Source organism: Podarcis muralis, chromosome 5 (genome assembly GCF_964188315.1).
Source record: "Podarcis muralis chromosome 5, rPodMur119.hap1.1, whole genome shotgun sequence".
Taxonomy (NCBI): Eukaryota; Metazoa; Chordata; class Lepidosauria; order Squamata; family Lacertidae; genus Podarcis; species Podarcis muralis.
This window is the reverse complement of record NC_135659.1, coordinates 37,433,363-37,451,652: the sequence shown is the minus strand read 5'-3', so window position 1 is coordinate 37,451,652 and position 18,290 is coordinate 37,433,363. Positions and strand designations below refer to the sequence as shown.

Sequence of the window (18,290 nt, the reverse complement as noted above, 5' to 3'; positions counted from 1 at the left end):
TGAGTGAAATCAGCCCCAAATTTCTCTGTCCACAATTTCAATAGCCACACAACTGTGTTTTATTCCACTTTCTGAGCATCATCTTCCCAGAGTTTAAATTGTCACATCATCATCATCATCATTATTATTATTATTATTATTATTTTATTTATTTATTTATCACAAATCAAAATAGAGTCAGTGATGAACAATGAACTCCAAAGATTCTCAACAAAATTCAGGAATACTAGCTATGATCTGAAAACAAAGCCCTTACTTTTTTGGCTCTAAGTAACTTCAGTTAACTTAACATGCATTGTGGGAGGTAGGTGGTGTGTTTGTGTGTGTGTTGCTCACTTCGTCTTCTATGGTCATGAAATAGGAAAAAATCAAGTAAAACATAATTCTGGGCTTTCTGTTTTCTGACTATAAAATAATATCAACTTACACTCCAGAATGTGCATTTTGGTATAGTTCACTTGGTTATTTTGGGCTGTCATTTGCTTCTGACTGTGATAATATTCATGAGATTTTCTATTGTGAAGTTCAAAGTCAAATTCTTTAAAATCCATATTTAGTTTATTTAAATCAGCATATTCATAACCAGCTATATTTGCATAAAAAGGTAAAGGGACCCTGACCATTAGGTCCAGTCGAGGCCGACTCTGGGGTTGCGGCGCTCATCTCGCTTTATTGGCCGAGGGAGACAGCGTACAGCTTCTGGGTCATGTGGCCAGCATGACTAAGCCGCTTCTGGAGAACAAGAGCAGCGTACGGAAACGCCGTTTACCTTCCCACCAGAGCGGTACCTATTTATCTACTTGCACTTTGATGTGCTTTCAAACTGCTAGGTTGGCAGGAGCAGGGACCGAGCAACGGGAGCTCACCCCATCACAGGGATTCAAACCGCCGACCTTCTGATCAGCAAGTCCTAGGCTCTGTGGTTTAACCCACAGCACCATCCATGTCCCATATAACTTCATATATTTTGGGAACTGTGATGCTCACCATCTTGATGTTTATAGAAAACTCTGAGATACAACTAAAGAAAAAAAGTTTCATATTGGAACCATGTTTGTTTAAGTATAGTATTCTGGGAGGAAAAAATACCAAGTGTCACTTTTACCTTTATAGATAAATTCCCCACCACCACATCTGTAAACCTTTATAGCACAGATAGAGAACTCCCATCAGCTTCTGCCAGCACAGAAAATGGTCAAGGTTGATGGGCGCTGTAGTCCCATAGCATCTTGCAGGGCTACAGTTTCCTCATCTCTGCTTTATAACTCATCTAGATGTTTCAAAGACATCCCAGAAGCCTTTGCTGACCACAGCTAAGAGTTTAAACTGCTGTTCTATGCAAACTATTGTATCTGACTTTACTTAGCTATGAATGGGCCATCTTACTTTTGGTTTATTAATGGATCTTCTGTGCAGTGAAGAATGAAAAATGTCTGAAGCATATTAGCAGCAGCATAGGTTGATCCCATCATTCATCACTCTTGTCTCCAGAGAAGTGAGTTAAAGGGTCTGTTGCTGCTCTTGGTCATCATAGCAGGTAGGGTATTAATGGTGCCCGAGACTACACTGACCAAATGCTGTTCTAGGCCATGCTTGGGACCACACAATTTCTCTCTGTGTGTTAAGAGAGGACACATCCAAGTTGAGGATAGGACAACATATTGTTTCATGTTCCAAACTTCACCAAGTGGTGAATTTCACTGTGTGGTGCTCTCCCGTTTTGGCTTCCTTTGAAGGAGAGAACACTTAAGACATTCCTTTTTTTATTCTCTAGAGTTAAGCAGATGTTGTTGGGCTACATCACTCACCATCCCAGACCATCAGTGTCTGGATCTGATGGTAGTTGAGAGTCTAACATTTGGATGGCCACAGGTTAGCCACCCTGCTCTCCAAAAAGTATGTTTAGGATTGTATTCCAAAATTACAATATTTCCAATGATGGTAAAAACTGTAATTATTGTTTCTTCATTTAAGAAAATCCAAGATAGCATTAATGTATGGAACACAGGGAAGAGAAATGCCATCAAAATGAATATATTCCCTAAATTGATTTTACAAAGCAGGCACATTCATATTTCTAATGACTTGCGCTGGAGTGCCAACTATTTTTAAACAAATTTATTTGAATGGAGAAGAAATCTACATAAGGAAATTATATATGATTAGAAAAAAATGAGGCTTAAGCACATTGAATGTTAGCTGGTATTACTATCCTAACTGATTAGTGTGGGTCATGCAGTGGCTGAAAGATGTAAATTGTTTTTGCCTGTCTTCATGTCAGCACCATAGGGACACTATTTTGCATGTCTGGGGTAAATATAGGAAAACTTCAGCACTTGCCAAATGCTCAATTGCCACCATCATTAAAAAAATAAATAAATCTGGAGGAACATTTGGTAATTTTAAGCTTTGGCAGAAGTGTGGACAAATACAAAAAATATGTTTGAAAACACTGTGATATGCTCCTATCTAGTCATGAAAGAAATAAAAACACCCCTTTTTCTTTACTGACAAATGTCTTTTTTCCTATTAACTCAAACCTGGCTATATAATATATATCATACTAAAATGGGCTTATTTTAGAACAAGATTCTTATTTAAATTTATTCTGTCCTTAGGAATATTTCTTAACCACCAACTCATTTTTTAAAAATGCTATGGCGATGTACAATATAAGCATTAAGCATCATAAAATTATGAAGTCATAACATACAAAACAGGCGACCAGGACTGAATCAAATTAATTCTCTTAAAATGTTTGGTGAAACAGAACTGTTTTCAGCAGAGCTAATGCAAATTAGTTCTGGGTCTACTTAGAATTAATTTTCATGAAAAGCAATTGCAAATGGACATACGGGAGACGGATAAAGGAGGAATGTATACAGATAAAGGGTCATCTTTATGCAGATGCCTTTAAAGACCCTACAATATGGGGAACATGCAGATATGTTATGGAACAAAAATCCATGTTTACAACAGGACTTCTGGTTTCTCTTTCTTCCTTTCATGACTGTCTCCCCATAACCGTTCCAGACCTTCTGGAGCAGATTTTGGGGGCATGCAAGAAGAAGAAGCCCCATTGCAAGAGCAGATGCCCACTCACCCTAAATTGCACCACACCCTGTTTGTTTGTTTGTTTGTTTGTTTGTTTATACGTTATAAACATGCTTATACCAAATATACGTATGAATATATGTAATACATTTCTCAGTGTCTTTACAATTTTAAAATGATTCTTGATGAAGTCCTAAAGTTCTAGTGTGTGATGCTAAATAGGTCCAGAGAGGAAACAGGAAGAATATGGAGAGAGTGGTGTAAACAGTGGTTAAGGGGCTGTTGTTCTGTTGAGCAAAGGTGCATAACACCCTCCTTTTAGTTGCACCACCTTTCAGTCAGATAAAAATGGAACCCCGAGGCATAGCCTCAGATTCTTCAATCACATGAAAATGTACAGAAGAAGCCAGCACAAAGGTGTGTGGGTAGCAACAGAGCTCCAGGAGTTTATTTTCCTGCAGTTCTTTATGCATATTTGAAGAGGTTACACATCTTTATTCCATATGCATGTGAGAGACAAATATGCCCAAGCTATTGTGCTTTTTATTTTCCCCTGAACCTTTCATTTATTTATTTTTATAAAAGAAGAGAGGAGTCATTTTTAGCACATCCTCAGGTGCAAGTAGGTTTAAACTATTGGAAGCTCATCAGGCAAAATGTGAAACTGTGGTTCTGGATAAATAACAGCTTCTCAACTGCTCTTCAGGAGGAGCAATCTTCCATTTGATGCTGAAGCTTACCCTTTCCCTTGCTTCCTTCCAACAACAAAAAAGTGCCTGTGTCTGAATGCCCTGATATCTATACATTTAACCTCCCTAGACCTTTCGCCTCTGCTTTGCTTACTCTCATTTCCCCCTTTCTGCCCAAACTCACTGTGCCTCTTCAGTAACTTCACATATGAGTGATTGTTACTGCATTCAGAATGCTGACCTTGGAAGTTTAAGTGGTATAAGAGAACACACAAAAAGATGAGCTGGATAAATAACAGACTGGAAATATACAGTTAAGGGATTTTTTGGGGAGGGAGGGTGTCTTTCTTCAATTTTGAAGGCAATGCTTGTGTCCTTAAAACTGAGGAACTGACTGGTACTAACCAGATACTGTGACAAGTAAAAATCGGCTTGGAGTTGATACTCATTACAGGTTCAATCCTGAGCTGTTGTGATGCAGTGTTAGTCATCAAATAAAATCCCGAGGTCTCTCAGGGCATCCATTATGCTACATCAAATTTATGTCGTTTCATCAGAACCTCACACATACCTGGAAGCGAATCGCAAAAATAGCAAACAGTGAGGTGACTGCAATCAAAACAAAAAAGGTAGTTTATTTCAAAATGAATGGTATTCGTTTACTGACCCTTAAGGGCCAAGCTAGTCACTTAGAGCAGAACATGGGCCACTGCTGAACAGATCCTAAGTGGTAGCAGTGTGTGCGTGTGATTTCAAGAGCAGGATTTGTGGGTAGGGGTGATACTGAATATCTCAGGTATAGGGATATTGTAAGATAAGAAGAGGCTGTCATGCTTAGGCTGTTTCAGAACTCGGTGGAAAAGTAGCTCTGGCACTGAGTAATGGCTACATATAGCGACTAGCAATAAAGATGGCTTTGAAGATGATTGTTTTTAAGGCATCACATTTCATCCAGGTATCCCTTCACCTTTATAAGCCAAAACACAAACTGAAATGTGCATTTTGGTTCTTCTCTAATTACAACACCGCCTCTGTAATATTTCAGTAAAGAGCCCTTCTGGTCTGCTTGACCTAAACTGGAATAACAGCCATCCCTTCTCCTCAGGGGACACAGGAAACTGTAGTTCTATGAAGGAAATGTACTGTATATCTTTAACAGGATTCTTGGCGCTCTCACCAAACTATGATTCCCAGGGTTCTTGGAAGGAAGCTATAAAAGTTGAAATGATACAAAACAGGTGCCCTTGTGTATTGTTGATATATTCTTCTCCAGTTCCCTCACCTCTCTGTGCCAGGAAGAGACAAATCCATTATGAAAAGGCACATACATTTTTAGACATTCAATTGGTATGGAGACTTGTGAGCCTCTTGGGAGGAATACTATTATCAGTGGCAGAGTTAAATTTATTCCCTAGTTTTATTAACCCCCCCTACATACACACATATCTCTTGTTACATTCCCTAGTGTTGTTCAAACTGAACGTAAAGAGGATAGCGTTTTGTTCACATTACCCTCAATAAATGGGTTTAACCACAATACAAATCTCATAATTCACCTCTTCGGTCCCAGTGGTTACAGGACAAATCCACTAGATTTAGCAGTAAGCCTTAAATACACCTCAACTGACAGATGTAGGAAAAGTTATGGTTCTGCAATCCTTTACCTTTATTGGAGTTTTCTGTTGCTATGGTTTCAAAGATTTAATTGAAATCATTTTTTATTTTTTTATTTTTTTTACTTCCTCTGTAATACTAATGAATTTTATAAATGGTTCCTCTCAGATTATTTATGACTGGTCTGCAGTCCTGAATTGAGATTCTGACAGGGGGAAAGCAAATAGAAGAAAGGACAGAAGATCATGTATGTTGATGTACATACTTAAAAACAAACAAACAGGGGTAGTGGTATTCCCCCTACTCTAGTTACAACATGGGTGGCTTGATATTCTCCAGTACACACACCTAATAACACAGATTCAGGTAGGTAGCCATGTTGGTCTGACGCAGTCGAAATAAATTAAAAAATTGTCCAGTAGCACCTTAAAGGTAAAGGGACCCCTGACCATTAGGTCCAGTCGTGACCAACTCTGGGGTTGCACGCTCATCTCGCTCTATAGGCCGAGGGAGACGGTGTTTGTCCGCAGACAGCTTCCAGGTCATGTGGCCAGCATGACTAAGCCGCTTCTGGTGAACCAGAGCAGCACACGGAACGCCGTTTATCTTCCCGCCGGAGCGGTCCCTATTTATCTACTTGCACTTTGACGTGCTTTCGAACTGCTAGGTTGGCAGGAGCAGGGACCAAGCAACAGGAGCTCACCCTGTCACGACTACCATTCTGATAAAAACCCCACTCCACCCTCCCACTATATATAAGGGTCTGGTGACTTCTGTTTCAGTGTATCTGAACATGCACACGAAAGTTAAGAACAAACTTAGTAGGTCTCTAAGGTGCTACTGGACAATCTTAGAATACAGTCTACAATTCTGATCGAATTCCCATTTTGGAAGGATCATAGTTCTGCTATGCATGCAGAAGGTCCCAAGTTCAATTCCCAGCATCTCCATGTTGGGCTGCGAGAGAGACTCCTGCCTATAACCCCGGAGAGTAACTGCCAGTCAGTGTAAACAATACTAAGCTGGATGGACCAATGGTCTGACTTAGTATAAGGGAGCTCCTTATGTTCCTACTTAGCCATAAATTTCACTGAGTGACCTTGGGCAATCATCCACAAATCCTCACTCTTAACCTCTTAACCAACTTGGAAAGTTGTTGTGAAGATAGGATAGAATAGAATAGGAAAGAGATTCACAGTCTTGAGATCCTTGGAGGAAATGTTAATATTAATAGTAGTAGTAATAGTAGTAGTAATTTATTACTTGTACCTCTCCCATCTGACTGGGTTGCCCTGGCAAGAAATAATGCAGTAATTAATTAATTAATTAAATAAATAAACCTAAGAAATTGGGACTTTGTAGAGAAAGGATGGGATGTTAGAGGTTTATTTTTGTAAAAAAAAATTAACAGTGAAAATATAGTAGAAAAAGTGAGACGGTCCTCTCTCTTTCTCTCTCTTGTGAGCATCGTGAATAAAATTAATTCTTTTTCACGAAATACATTTATAACTTACATAATTTTTGACACAAAACATGGTGAGACAGCTACTAGCTGGTTTAGTTGCTACTACCCCTTGAGAGTGTCACCAAAAAGTCTTTTCCATAGTGCAGCTCCATAACGCTATGAAAGCAGAAACTTAGAAATGTCAGTACTTTTGCTTGGATGAATGGGTTCCACATGATGGAGTGATATTCAAAGCAGCAAAGGAGCATTTAAATATTACTTCTTTCATGTGGAACAATGTCAGATATCTAAAGTGGTACTCATATAAGAGTGGTGCATTTATAATAGCAGTGTTTCTAGTTAGGAAAGAACATGGTGCCAAGCTATTGAAATGCCTTCTGCACTTTCCCTGGTTTTCAGTTACTTTTGAGTGATTACAAGTTGGGGAGATGTGTTTGTAAACTAATGGCTTTAATAATGTGATGAGATTGAAAATGAAGCCTAATTACCACAGCACAGCTGACCCTTGGAATGCTTCCAGATGTGCCAGGGGCTATGCCTCTCCAATCATGCAGGTTAATAAATTTCAGCCGTGCATCAAGAAGTGATCCCACTTCACCGGACACCTAATTTTCTCAGTATGGCAGGCAGGTACTGTGTGCCTTTTGGGGACAGCCCTTTTAGAAAGATGAAGTACACAGCAAGATAATGTAGCTAAGAGTGTCTGTAGGCATGGTCAATAGCAAAACTTTACATTTTTTTTAGAAATATCTCCATTTGAGAAGGCGTTCTTAGAGAAAAATGTTCAATGGAGAACACATGGATAACATGGCCAGTACATGCAAGCACCCTGCCCAGCTCCCCCGTCTCAACTGCTCTCGGAAATCTTCCTTCTCAAATACAGAAACCTGACTCTCAGCTCAGCTTAAGAGTCTGTGCTATATCGAGCTGGCCATCCAATTAACAGAAAAGGAAGTAAACAGAATGTGTGATCAAGGACAAGGTGAGATCTAAGGTCAGAAAGTCTTGAGGAACCACATTTTCTCATGTGTGTGCATGCAGCTGTAGAGAGAGAGAAGGGGAAAAAATAAGTCAAAAAGTTTAGAGGATTGAGTAAGACAGGGATGGTCAACCTCTGACCCTCCAGATGTTGGGCTGTAGCCTAGAAGCATCTCAAGGGAGGTGGACAAGTTCTCCATCCCTGAAGTAAGAGATACACCTTCAACAACAGTAACAAGCTGGATAAATATCTGAAACATCAAACAGATTCCAGGTGGCCAAGGTAGCATCTCAGATTTTCAGTAGTGGGCAAGGTTCACAGGGTTGTATCCAATTATATCGCTTTAGGCATGGTTGAGAGAAGGTTCTTTAATTCAGTGGATATTTTCTTTAGGAGGGAGGCAATTTTCACAGATTCCACCCATGTGGCCCTTCTCCCAAATCTATTAATGGGAACCCTCTAGAACAGCATGGGAGGTTCACGCTGGACTCCAGGCAAAAGGGGGGATTTGTGAAAATCACCTCTCCTCCCTTCAGCCCATGGAAGCCTCCCCTAGATTAAAGAGCCCCCTGTTAGTGGAAGGAAACAGCCCATGGCAAAGTGTCAAAAGGTCTGCTTTTTTATATATTCGAGATTAAATTGCAGCACAAAACTTTTAAGAGAATTTGATGCAGCAGCTTTGTTTTTGACTTCAACATGTAAAGAGAAATAATCATGTGGGCTGAAATAAGATGTCCCCTTATGTTCACTAAACAGTGCCTTGTATTGTTACATGCTCTTATGTGTGGTTTTAAGTATTTCAGAAACCACTTCATACTTTATACAGCAGTTGGGTTATATCAGTTATGGACCGCTGCATTGTGTAAGAAGGAAAAGCGAAGGAGAAGTGGAAGCATTTATTGATAGGGGCAAAAAGACTATGAACAGCTTAGTTGCATGTAATATGCCCAAATGCATCTCTCATATAAAATCAAAATCCTGTTCACGCTTGTTTTGGGGTCTGATCTTGTTTTTAAAAAATCTCCATGCCAATGATTTGCACTATTGTTCACCTAAAATAACTGTTCAATAAACTAACAGAAAACTATCATCAGGAATAAATGCAGAGTGAGTGGAAGGACTGGAAAATCTAGTTGCGTTAACACTAGGCCAGTCTGGTTGTGTTAACACTAGGGTTGGATTTTCAGAACCTATCCGACCTGTGAATCACCTATGCTGAGACCTGGGTCAGGCAAATGGGAAAGTGGAAAGTGTATTCTGGCCTCCTTGCCCTTTCCTCCAACATCCAGATGTCATGGTAGCCCACAAGGCCTGACATTCCCCAGGTGATATTGTGACTTTTGTCATGGGCGTTTTCTCCTCTCATGGTGGTATCAACACTGACAGAAGCCTGACAGAAGGTGCATAATGTTTGTTAGGTCCTGTTGCCACCATCTACCAAGCCATTCTGAATCTTCATTGAATAGGTTGGTGGAGATTTCCACCATTACATGCCAAATATGTTCCCAAGGCCCTGCTCGATGGGGGTCTAATGAGGAGATGATTGTGAAGATTACCTCATCATAAAGAGATAAGATTCATGTAAATCCTTTACGGGGCTACAAGCTTTCTTATGCAAAGTAGAAAGGGAAATGAACAAAATCAAAGGACAATGATTGTCTGTCAAATTAAATAGGGAGGAAAAAATGGAAATTAGCCTTTTGAGATCGGTCCAAAATATCCTCCTTATGAGCATCTTACAGTTGCTGGCAGTAGCCTGCTCACAGCTGGATTCCATGGGCTTTTTCCTGGGCTCATTTATGCCATTGTAAATTAGGAGTAGTCCACTTTATCTGAGTGGAGCTGAACTGAGAGGATAATCAGGCCTTCTGATTTTATTGAAAGGTTATCACTGGGTTCAGTCCAAAATGTCATCATCTTCATTCCTTCTAGGTAATGCTGTCACATAATTAATAAACCTGTTACAGATGATCTTCCACTAATTAGGAGATGTACTTGTTCTACTACTAATTAGAGAATGACTCTGACATTTGGACTTACTAAACTGTCAGGATTTTTTTCACCCTCCATTTTTTTGATATTGGACAATTTTTGAATCATGTTAATAGCTGTAGGGTGTAGCTAAAAACTAAACCTAAGACTCTGTTTCGGTGTAATATAAGAGAGAGCAGAAAACAGTCTAAAATTCCTGATCATGTTGCACACATCCATTTTGAAGACAATACCATTCAGGTGACCAATCTAACAATTTATTATTCTCCACAGTCACAATATCCTCCTGTACGAAGATGGTCATGCTGTTGTTGCTGATTTTGGAGGTAAGAGATTGGAAACTAAAAGAAAACCCCAGTATGTTTTGTAACCTCTATAGCAAGGATGAGCAGACTTTGGACTGCAAGATCTGCTCTACTGTTGTTAAACAATTAGGAATCACTAATCCTTGTCAATCTATTGGAAATTATGACATCTACCAGTAGACCCTGATCTACCTCTTGCCCATCCCTGCTCTAGGGCAGAATTGGTAGCCATTATGTGGAAGATGGTTGGATATCATAAGCCACAGATGAGGAAGCCACAATGATGTTTAATGTATTGTATCTCTTGCATTATTAGAGTTCAGTTGTTTTTATGTGGTAGGCTAACAAGTGAAGCCTTTGATGTAGTTTGCTTTCTTTTCTTTATTAAGTTTAAATTATTTACTTACACTCAGTTTAATAAACAGAAGGGGAAAAAACAAAACAGATAAATCTGTAAAAGGGGTTGGGGAGGTGGGAATCAGATATCCAGATCTAAAAACAAAGAACAAATTTCCATACCAGAATCAAGTAGAACAAATGGAAGTCATAAATTTCCAAGTAATATAAATGGGTTTACGTTATCGTGAACCTTGTTGCCACAATAAATTACAAAGACACTCTATTTTTCCACCAAAAAATGTTATCTGGCTGGCATCCTTTTCCACTTCTCCCCATATTTGTGAACTTAACCATACAGACAATATCCCAAACCTTAATTAACTATTAAAAGTTAGTTTCTTCATTATCTTCCAGTTATAACAGTTGATCATTTTGGCACCCATCAATGAACTGTCAAAAACTTTCTCAGCACCCAGAAATAATATTTCACAAGGTTGTTTTGTTTACTTGATAATATGATTGATATGTAACACTTCATGAATGTTTGAAGATAATTTGCATTCTTTAATAAATCTGGTCTGATCATCTCCAGTGTATTTATTTGTTGTATTTAATCTATTTGCAAGGATGGTGCTCCACAATTTAAAATCCTGATTCAATAATGCTATAGGACAATATGGCTGGAATTAGCTGGCTGTTTTTATGTATAACCACCATTCTTGCCAATTCCCATGTTCTGAGGAGTATATAACTTGAAATAATTTCATTCAGTATCTCCCATAAGAGATGTTCAAGTTTATTCAGGAATATCTATAATCCTCAACTGTAAAGGCACCTGGATCAGGGGCATTATTATTTTATTTCCCCAGTTCAGGGATAGTTAAAGAGGCTTTTCAATATCGGGTCAAGTTTGGCATGGTACAAAGGCCTGAATAACATATTTCTCAGGACGATCAGATATATAAAGTTTCTGAAAAGAAAGAGAGAGATTCATTTGCAATGTCATTAGATCTTGTTACACTTTCATTCCTGTTGTTCTTGAGTCACAATACCAGGTTATTATATGGCTTCTGCAGTTGCCCTGCTCATCTTATTCCCAATCCTGTTATCTGCTACCTTCCCACATATGTTTTAGATGTACTATATATGGGGTCAAAGCCAGAAAAAACTAGCTTGTAGGCAAATAGAGCATGCTCATGCTATATAAGATCTTGATATACTGTGATTATAAGCTGGGTAATTACTGTTGGTCACATATCCGGTGGGGAACAAATGGAATTTGGGGGTGGGGGTGGACAAAAGCTATTGATTACTGATCTCCTGTTCCGATCATAATTTTAAACAGGCAATGCAAATCTATGTTTTGTAATCCAATGATCTTCCTTATCTGCAATGATGCAGAAAAATCCATTGGTTCAAAAATAAAACCAGCCTCTTAAAAGCCTATATATAGGCTGGCTTGAGTTTTTGAGAGATGCTAGTATGACATCATGCTGATGGCTTCTGGCAGGGCATCCATGTTTTTGGTGGTGGATGTAAATCTGATTTTGAATAACTGAAGTATTCAAATACAAATATTAATTATTTAATGCAAGCCTCTTAATGAATGCTGTCCTTGACAAACAATGGCATGATGTCATTGTATTTCCACTTGAACTGTATACAACTTACAAATATATATGCATTTTTGTTCTTTTTTAAATACTTTGGTTATCCTGTACTCAGTGATACTTATTTAACTGCTCTCCCTCCCTTTTGTTTTGCTTTTACATCCCAGAATCCAGATTTCTGCAGTCTCTGGATGAAGATAATATGACAAAACAACCTGGGGTTTGCCTATTCTTTCTCTCTCGTTACAAATAAGTACTATCAAATGTATATGAAAATCTAGCCAAGGAGCAAGAAATAAGATTAGGATTTTCTTCTTCCAACATACATGCTATTGTATAATGACAGTGTATGCCATTTGTTTGCCATGTCAATTGAGATCAATGATGATTAGTGGGTACAAAATGTTCTCTCTGCTTTGCACTCAGAAATGAATTTCTAGTCTGCAACAGTAATTGGCATTAGAATTTGCTACTTATATTAGTAGTTCTTGTATTAGGAATTCAGAATCATCTTCAGACTGTTGATGGGTAAGTTCCCCCGGCCCCCAGCACTGTAATTGTTTTTCTGAGCTTTCATGAAGAACTCTAAGAGGGAGGGATTGTTGTTTTGTACTGAGAATTCTTTGAAAAGGTTTGGGGTGTTGGCTTACCAGAGAATGGAGCCTCCATTCTGAACATAGCCTCCAACATAGTATCACCTCAGGACATTTCAGGAAATGTAAATGGAAGCTCCTGACCAATGCAGAGCATCACTGTTGCCCACCCCTTGTTGTGCCGCCACTGAAACTTTACTTCCTTCTCTCAGACTAGGAGCTGCCAAGAGCAGACCCGCCAAGTGTCCTTATTTTCCAGGGACAGCCCTGGATTTACAGAAGCCATCTCGGTTTCTGATTTGATCCCGGAATATCCTATTTTTCTTAGGACATCTCTATTTTCATTGGAGAAATGTTGGAGCTATGCAACCCCCAAGCAAAGGACATAGCTATACAGCAGGCTTCCTCAACCTCAGCCCTCCAGATGTTCTGAGACTATAATTCCCATCCTCCCTGACCACTGGTCCTGCTAGCTAGGGGTCATGGGAGTTGTAGGCCAAAAACATCGGGAGGGCCAAGGTTGAGGAAGCCTGCTATACAGCCTTTAGAAGACATCTGAAGGCAGCCCTGTATAGGGAGGCTTTTTTTACTGTTTAGTGTTTTATTATGTTTTTATATGTTGGGAGCTGTCCAGAGTGGCTGGGGCAACCCTGTCAGATGGGTAGGGTATTATTATTATTATTATTATTATTATTATTATTATTATTATTATTATTATATAGGACACCCCTGTTTTTATTGGAGAAATATTGTAGGGTATGGAAGAGCATCCTGGTTTTATGCATGAAGTGAAGCCCACAGTGCAGTTTGAAACTCAATAAAAGACTTGGGAATCTGTTGCGCAGGAACAATCTGATCACCATTCTCCCTTCCTATTAAGAGAATTGTTTTGTGAACATATTGCCAGAAAGCAAAGAGAAATGAAGCTGGAGAATCGGTGCCCCTGTGAAGAAACAAAACATACCATTAATGCATTATTGATGTTGTCTTGATGTACAGAACCTGCGCTGGATGGCCCCTGAAGTATTCACACAGTGTACTCGCTACACTATAAAGGCCGATGTTTTCAGCTATGCCTTGTGTCTCTGGGAACTGTTAACAGGGGAAATTCCATTTGCTCACCTCAAACCAGGTAAGATGCACAGCAAGCTAGCATCAAGATTGCTTCTTTCTGGTGCACAACAAAGAAGCTGCTTTGTATAACACTAACTCAGCTTTTAGTCAAATGTGTATTTGTTTTAATTTTGCATCGTGGGCTTTCCGTTTCCACGTAGAACTGTAAAGCCGGTGTTTTGCAGTCAGCCACAGTACGCTGAAATCAATGTTTCGTCAAGGAAAAAGAATTATGCAGGCAACTTAAGAGTCTGTACTAGCTTTTACCCTAAGGTGCTTTCTCCAAACTAAGCTTATCAGATGCCTGAGGTGTTTCAGGCTTACTAGAATGTTAATACAGTATATTTTTTTCATGCATGCATCGCTGAAAATGTACTGCGAAACAAGGAGATCAACGCTTTGCCATCAAAGCAACAAAGCCATTGTGAGCAAAGGTGCCCTGATTGTCTTGACCCAGGGTGACATCATAGCCAGGTCGTCTTGACACAGTGTGACATCACAGCCATTTACTCTCCACTGGGAAACCTTTAGAGCCAAAACTGTGCATTGAATGAGCTACCAAATGCAGCAGAAAACTGCTCCAGTTTCTAATGAATGCCGATTCAGAATGTACTTGAACTTCATTTTTTAAATGGCCCTTTAATCTACATCAAAATGGGGCTGTTTGCTGGGGGTTGAGAGTTCTTTTGCTGTTCCAGTTATTGCTGGATGCAATCAGGTTCAGGTGCTTACTTGGCCAACTGCACAGGGACTAGATGCTCCACACACCCACTGAACCTGGGGGGAAAACGTGGGGAAAGTGGTCTTCAGGCAAGGGAAATGCTCCAAGTAGGCTCCCTGGAGCTGACTTGCAGAGGGACATAGCAGAAAAGGCGTGGGAAGGAGAGTTCCAGAGGAATCCAAAAGTGTCTCCTTCCCTCTGCCCAGCAGCCTCCTCCTATTGAAAGTTTTATCAGGTTCGTGCTTGTTGTTATTTACAGTCAAGTACTTTAACAGGGCCAGGCACTTTCTAAACACCGAGAAGCTTGCAGTCTGGAGAATTCCCCTGAACTTTCCTGTTCTAAGCATGACTCCATTGATTCTCACTAATTAGCTTCACTTGTCTTGTGCAACAGCCATTCATTCCATTTTCCCATTTGAGACAGCCAGGGTGCTTAGCTTTTCAAAGTCATTATTCCTCTGATGCATTTAAAGTTATATATTTATTGACCCTATTTGCTCGTTCTTGGTTGGTGGAAAGCCGGAGAAAATTCTCCTCTTCCCAAATACTCCGGAGATCTTATTAAAACAAGATTCACATCTCTTCTGCCACTTATGGAATTATGATCATTTTACTAGTTCAATGCTTTTTGCTTTCTCTCCCTACACCTTTTAAAAAAAAAACACCACATACTATTTTCTTTTATTGGTGGCTTTACTGGGTATTGTAGCATTAATACATTTTTGTTTGCAGGAATTTCTGCATCCTTAAGCTTTTTCTTTTTCTTTTTTTAGTTTCTATCATTTCTTTTACTGATTTGTTGAGGATAAAATGTTGTCACAATCTGATTTCAGAATTTACAATAACATTTCCCACCCCCTAAAAATTCAAGTATGTGCTCTAGAGTGATACATTTGCCAGAACATTTTTCTTGTAGTTCCATAGCTCGGCTTTCCACAAGCTAAGCACAGACATTTTCTCTGAAGGTGTTCTGACCTAGCCTTCCCATTTGGGGCAAAATGTGCTGATCCAAAAAATCCAGTGGAGAAGGCTTTATATTTGATTTTTCTCTCTTCCCACCTCTACATGCTTCTCAAAATATTTTGATCCACCTCCTATGATTTCTTCTCACATTTTCCTTTCATACTCAGGTTGAACTTTATCTCTGCCTTCCTGCTAGTTTCTTCCATCCCTCCCCCCTAATCTTTTTGCATTCATTTCTTCCTCCTTGTCCTCTTCTTTTCTATTCCCAGTTTGTATAATCATTGCAATGTAATGACATTTTATCTCACTTTCTAATTTACTTTAATACCTCTCCAGGCCCTTCAGAGGAGGGAGACTGTTATGTACTGAAGTTCTCACCCTGGGCCAGCAAGGGGATACTGTAGATAGTTTTCACTCAGGTCCACATATGCAAATAAGGGATTGAAAGTGATGTTCAGTGATTGGATAGTTACAGAAAATGGTTACTGTTGCGTTCTAGTGGAGCTCTATATAAGCAGGCTGGCTGAACCCTTCAGTTCAGTTTTGTTGTGGCCTGTGAATAAACAAGAGCTGTTTGAAGAATTGTTGTGTCGTCTGATATGTTCACCCACAACTTAACAGAGACATTCCTTCCCTCTTCCCCTGCTGAACTTCTGTCTCCCGGCCTCACTTAGTCAACTTAGAAAGAGTTGCTGGTGCTGGCATTAGCAGGGCTAGTGGGCATGGCGAGCAAGCAAGGAGGCACTGGGCAGAATGTAGCACTAAGGCCCACCTGAAAGTGCCTCAAGGCCCATCGGTGGGGCCCATGTAATTGTTTGTGAATCACTGGAATAGGCATTCAGCTTAAGAGACAATCCCAGGCACCTTTGCATGATACCAGGATGGTCTAAGGCTCCCTTTATGTGCAACTCTGCAAGATCTGAGTGTACCCTGCCCCAGGCTCAAGCTAGGTTCTGTGTCCAGGTGAGAACCAAGAGTGGCCCCCTCAGATGGTAGGTCATTACCTGGTCTGGACCCTGTCTCATGTCCTTCCCTGTGAATTTCTCTTGTTTGCCAGCTGTCAAATCCAGAAGAGATGCATACCCCTCACCCGTCCCAAGTTGACCAGGATATCCCATAATTTCAGAAGTTATGATTGGATCATGGGATGTCCCAGTTTTTGGTCCAGTGTTCTGGCATGAATCAGCTGATTTGTGCCAGAGCACTGGACCAAAAGACACTCGTTTCTCATGTTCTTGCGAGAGGCAGCTGGATCCTACAAGTGCTTGGGATCGAAAAATGAGCATCCCAGTTCTGATCAGTAGGATGTTGGAGGGTATATGGATGCAGGATTCCAATTACTAAACATTTCATGACTCTTCTGAAAGCTTCCAGAAGCAAAGGGAAACTGTACTTTCACTTTTTACAGATATAAATGCATAAGATTTGCAGAAAGCTAAGATTAACCACAAAGCACCTTTTGACCCCAGATGTTAACATAACAATCTTTTAAAAAGAAATGCAGCTTGGCTGGAGTGCTGAACCGTGATGAATTTTTCAACTTTTAAAAATAATTCAGGGAGCCAGATGGGAAGGTGGAAAACAAGCACATTAGAAAGAAAAGAAGAGTGAATAGGCCATGTAGCTGAGAAACTGTTTAGGTTTTATAATGCAGGCATAATTGAAATAAAAAGGTAACAACCCATTACTTAAGCACTAAGTGCCAACCAATTAGACTACAGCAATAGTGTTTATCAATCAGAGGCAGCCCACGTTGGGTAGTTAAAGATCTGCCATGAAGATGAATTACACATAATGACTAGTCTAAATCTGAGAGATTAAACCATTTGGGAATGTCGGAGTAGCTTCCTTTTAAAATGGGCATTACTATGTGGCTGTAAAGAGGTCATTTGGTTCTTGGAGAGACCACAGGGGCATAGACTATGGCCATGCAAGTGTCCAGAACCCTCTTTAGATTTCTTACATTATCTGTAATAGTTGCATGGCAAACCCCACTTGAGTAGTTGTATGATGAATAGAAATACTGAACCTAACAGAAAAGTTTAGATTCCAGTTAAACCAGGCACCTCAAACGTGGATGCCTGATTTGCAGCTCAGGACTTGTGCATAAGTGCATAATGTTTAGGTCCTTTGCTGCTGTACCAGACGGTAAGTATATATTTATTGCTGGATAGCTGCAGCCTTACCTATTAAGACCTACTAGATATAATTCACTATGATTAATTGGTCATCTACCAGGGACTAACTGCAGCCTACCCATCTCATAACATGGTAACAGATGGCAAGAATACCAAGTACATACAAAATTTAAATGTGTACCAGCCTGAGTTTGATGCTATCATTCCGAAATCTCATGCTGATTGGAGAAATTACTGCGGCATAGTTTCATCAATGAGTGAATAACTGAGAGAAGCGGAGGAAAGGGGAGTCTCTACAAACATCGCTCATTTGAAGGAATATTCACTAAATCAGATAATATATACCTGGATTAAACTCTTCCTCCATTTGTTCCTCTTGTTAAGAGATGTTGACTTCCTACCGGGTTCATAAGTAATCATACAGAGTGCAAATGAAAGGCCACTCCAGGAGTAACGCCCATAAAAATTGGTTGAAGGCAGTGCTACTGAGGACTGACTTTAATTGTTGGCTTCTTTTCCTTCACCTGCATTTTTGGAGGGACAATAATTCCTCCTCCTTGTCTTTTTCTTATTTACAGCGGCTGCAGCAGCAGACATGGCCTACCATCACATCAGGCCTCCAATAGGCTACTCAATTCCCAAGCCCATCTCATCATTGTTAATGAGGGGCTGGAATGCATGTCCTGAGGTAAGTGGCCCCATTTCTTAATTTTCC

The 18,290-nt window shown here is 39.8% G+C and overlaps 1 protein-coding gene across 1 annotated transcript in view; it reads left to right on the top strand.

Moving 5' to 3' along the window:
• TNNI3K (TNNI3 interacting kinase) overlaps window positions 1–18,290 on the top strand; it is a 150,626-nt gene that overhangs the window by 88,899 nt on the left and 43,437 nt on the right. The window contains exons 18-21 of the mRNA XM_077928586.1: window positions 10,067–10,119; window positions 12,215–12,267; window positions 13,640–13,772; window positions 18,154–18,263. Coding sequence (XP_077784712.1) covers window positions 10,067–10,119; window positions 12,215–12,267; window positions 13,640–13,772; window positions 18,154–18,263 — 349 coding nt within the window. The remainder of the gene's footprint in view (window positions 1–10,066; window positions 10,120–12,214; window positions 12,268–13,639; window positions 13,773–18,153; window positions 18,264–18,290) is intronic.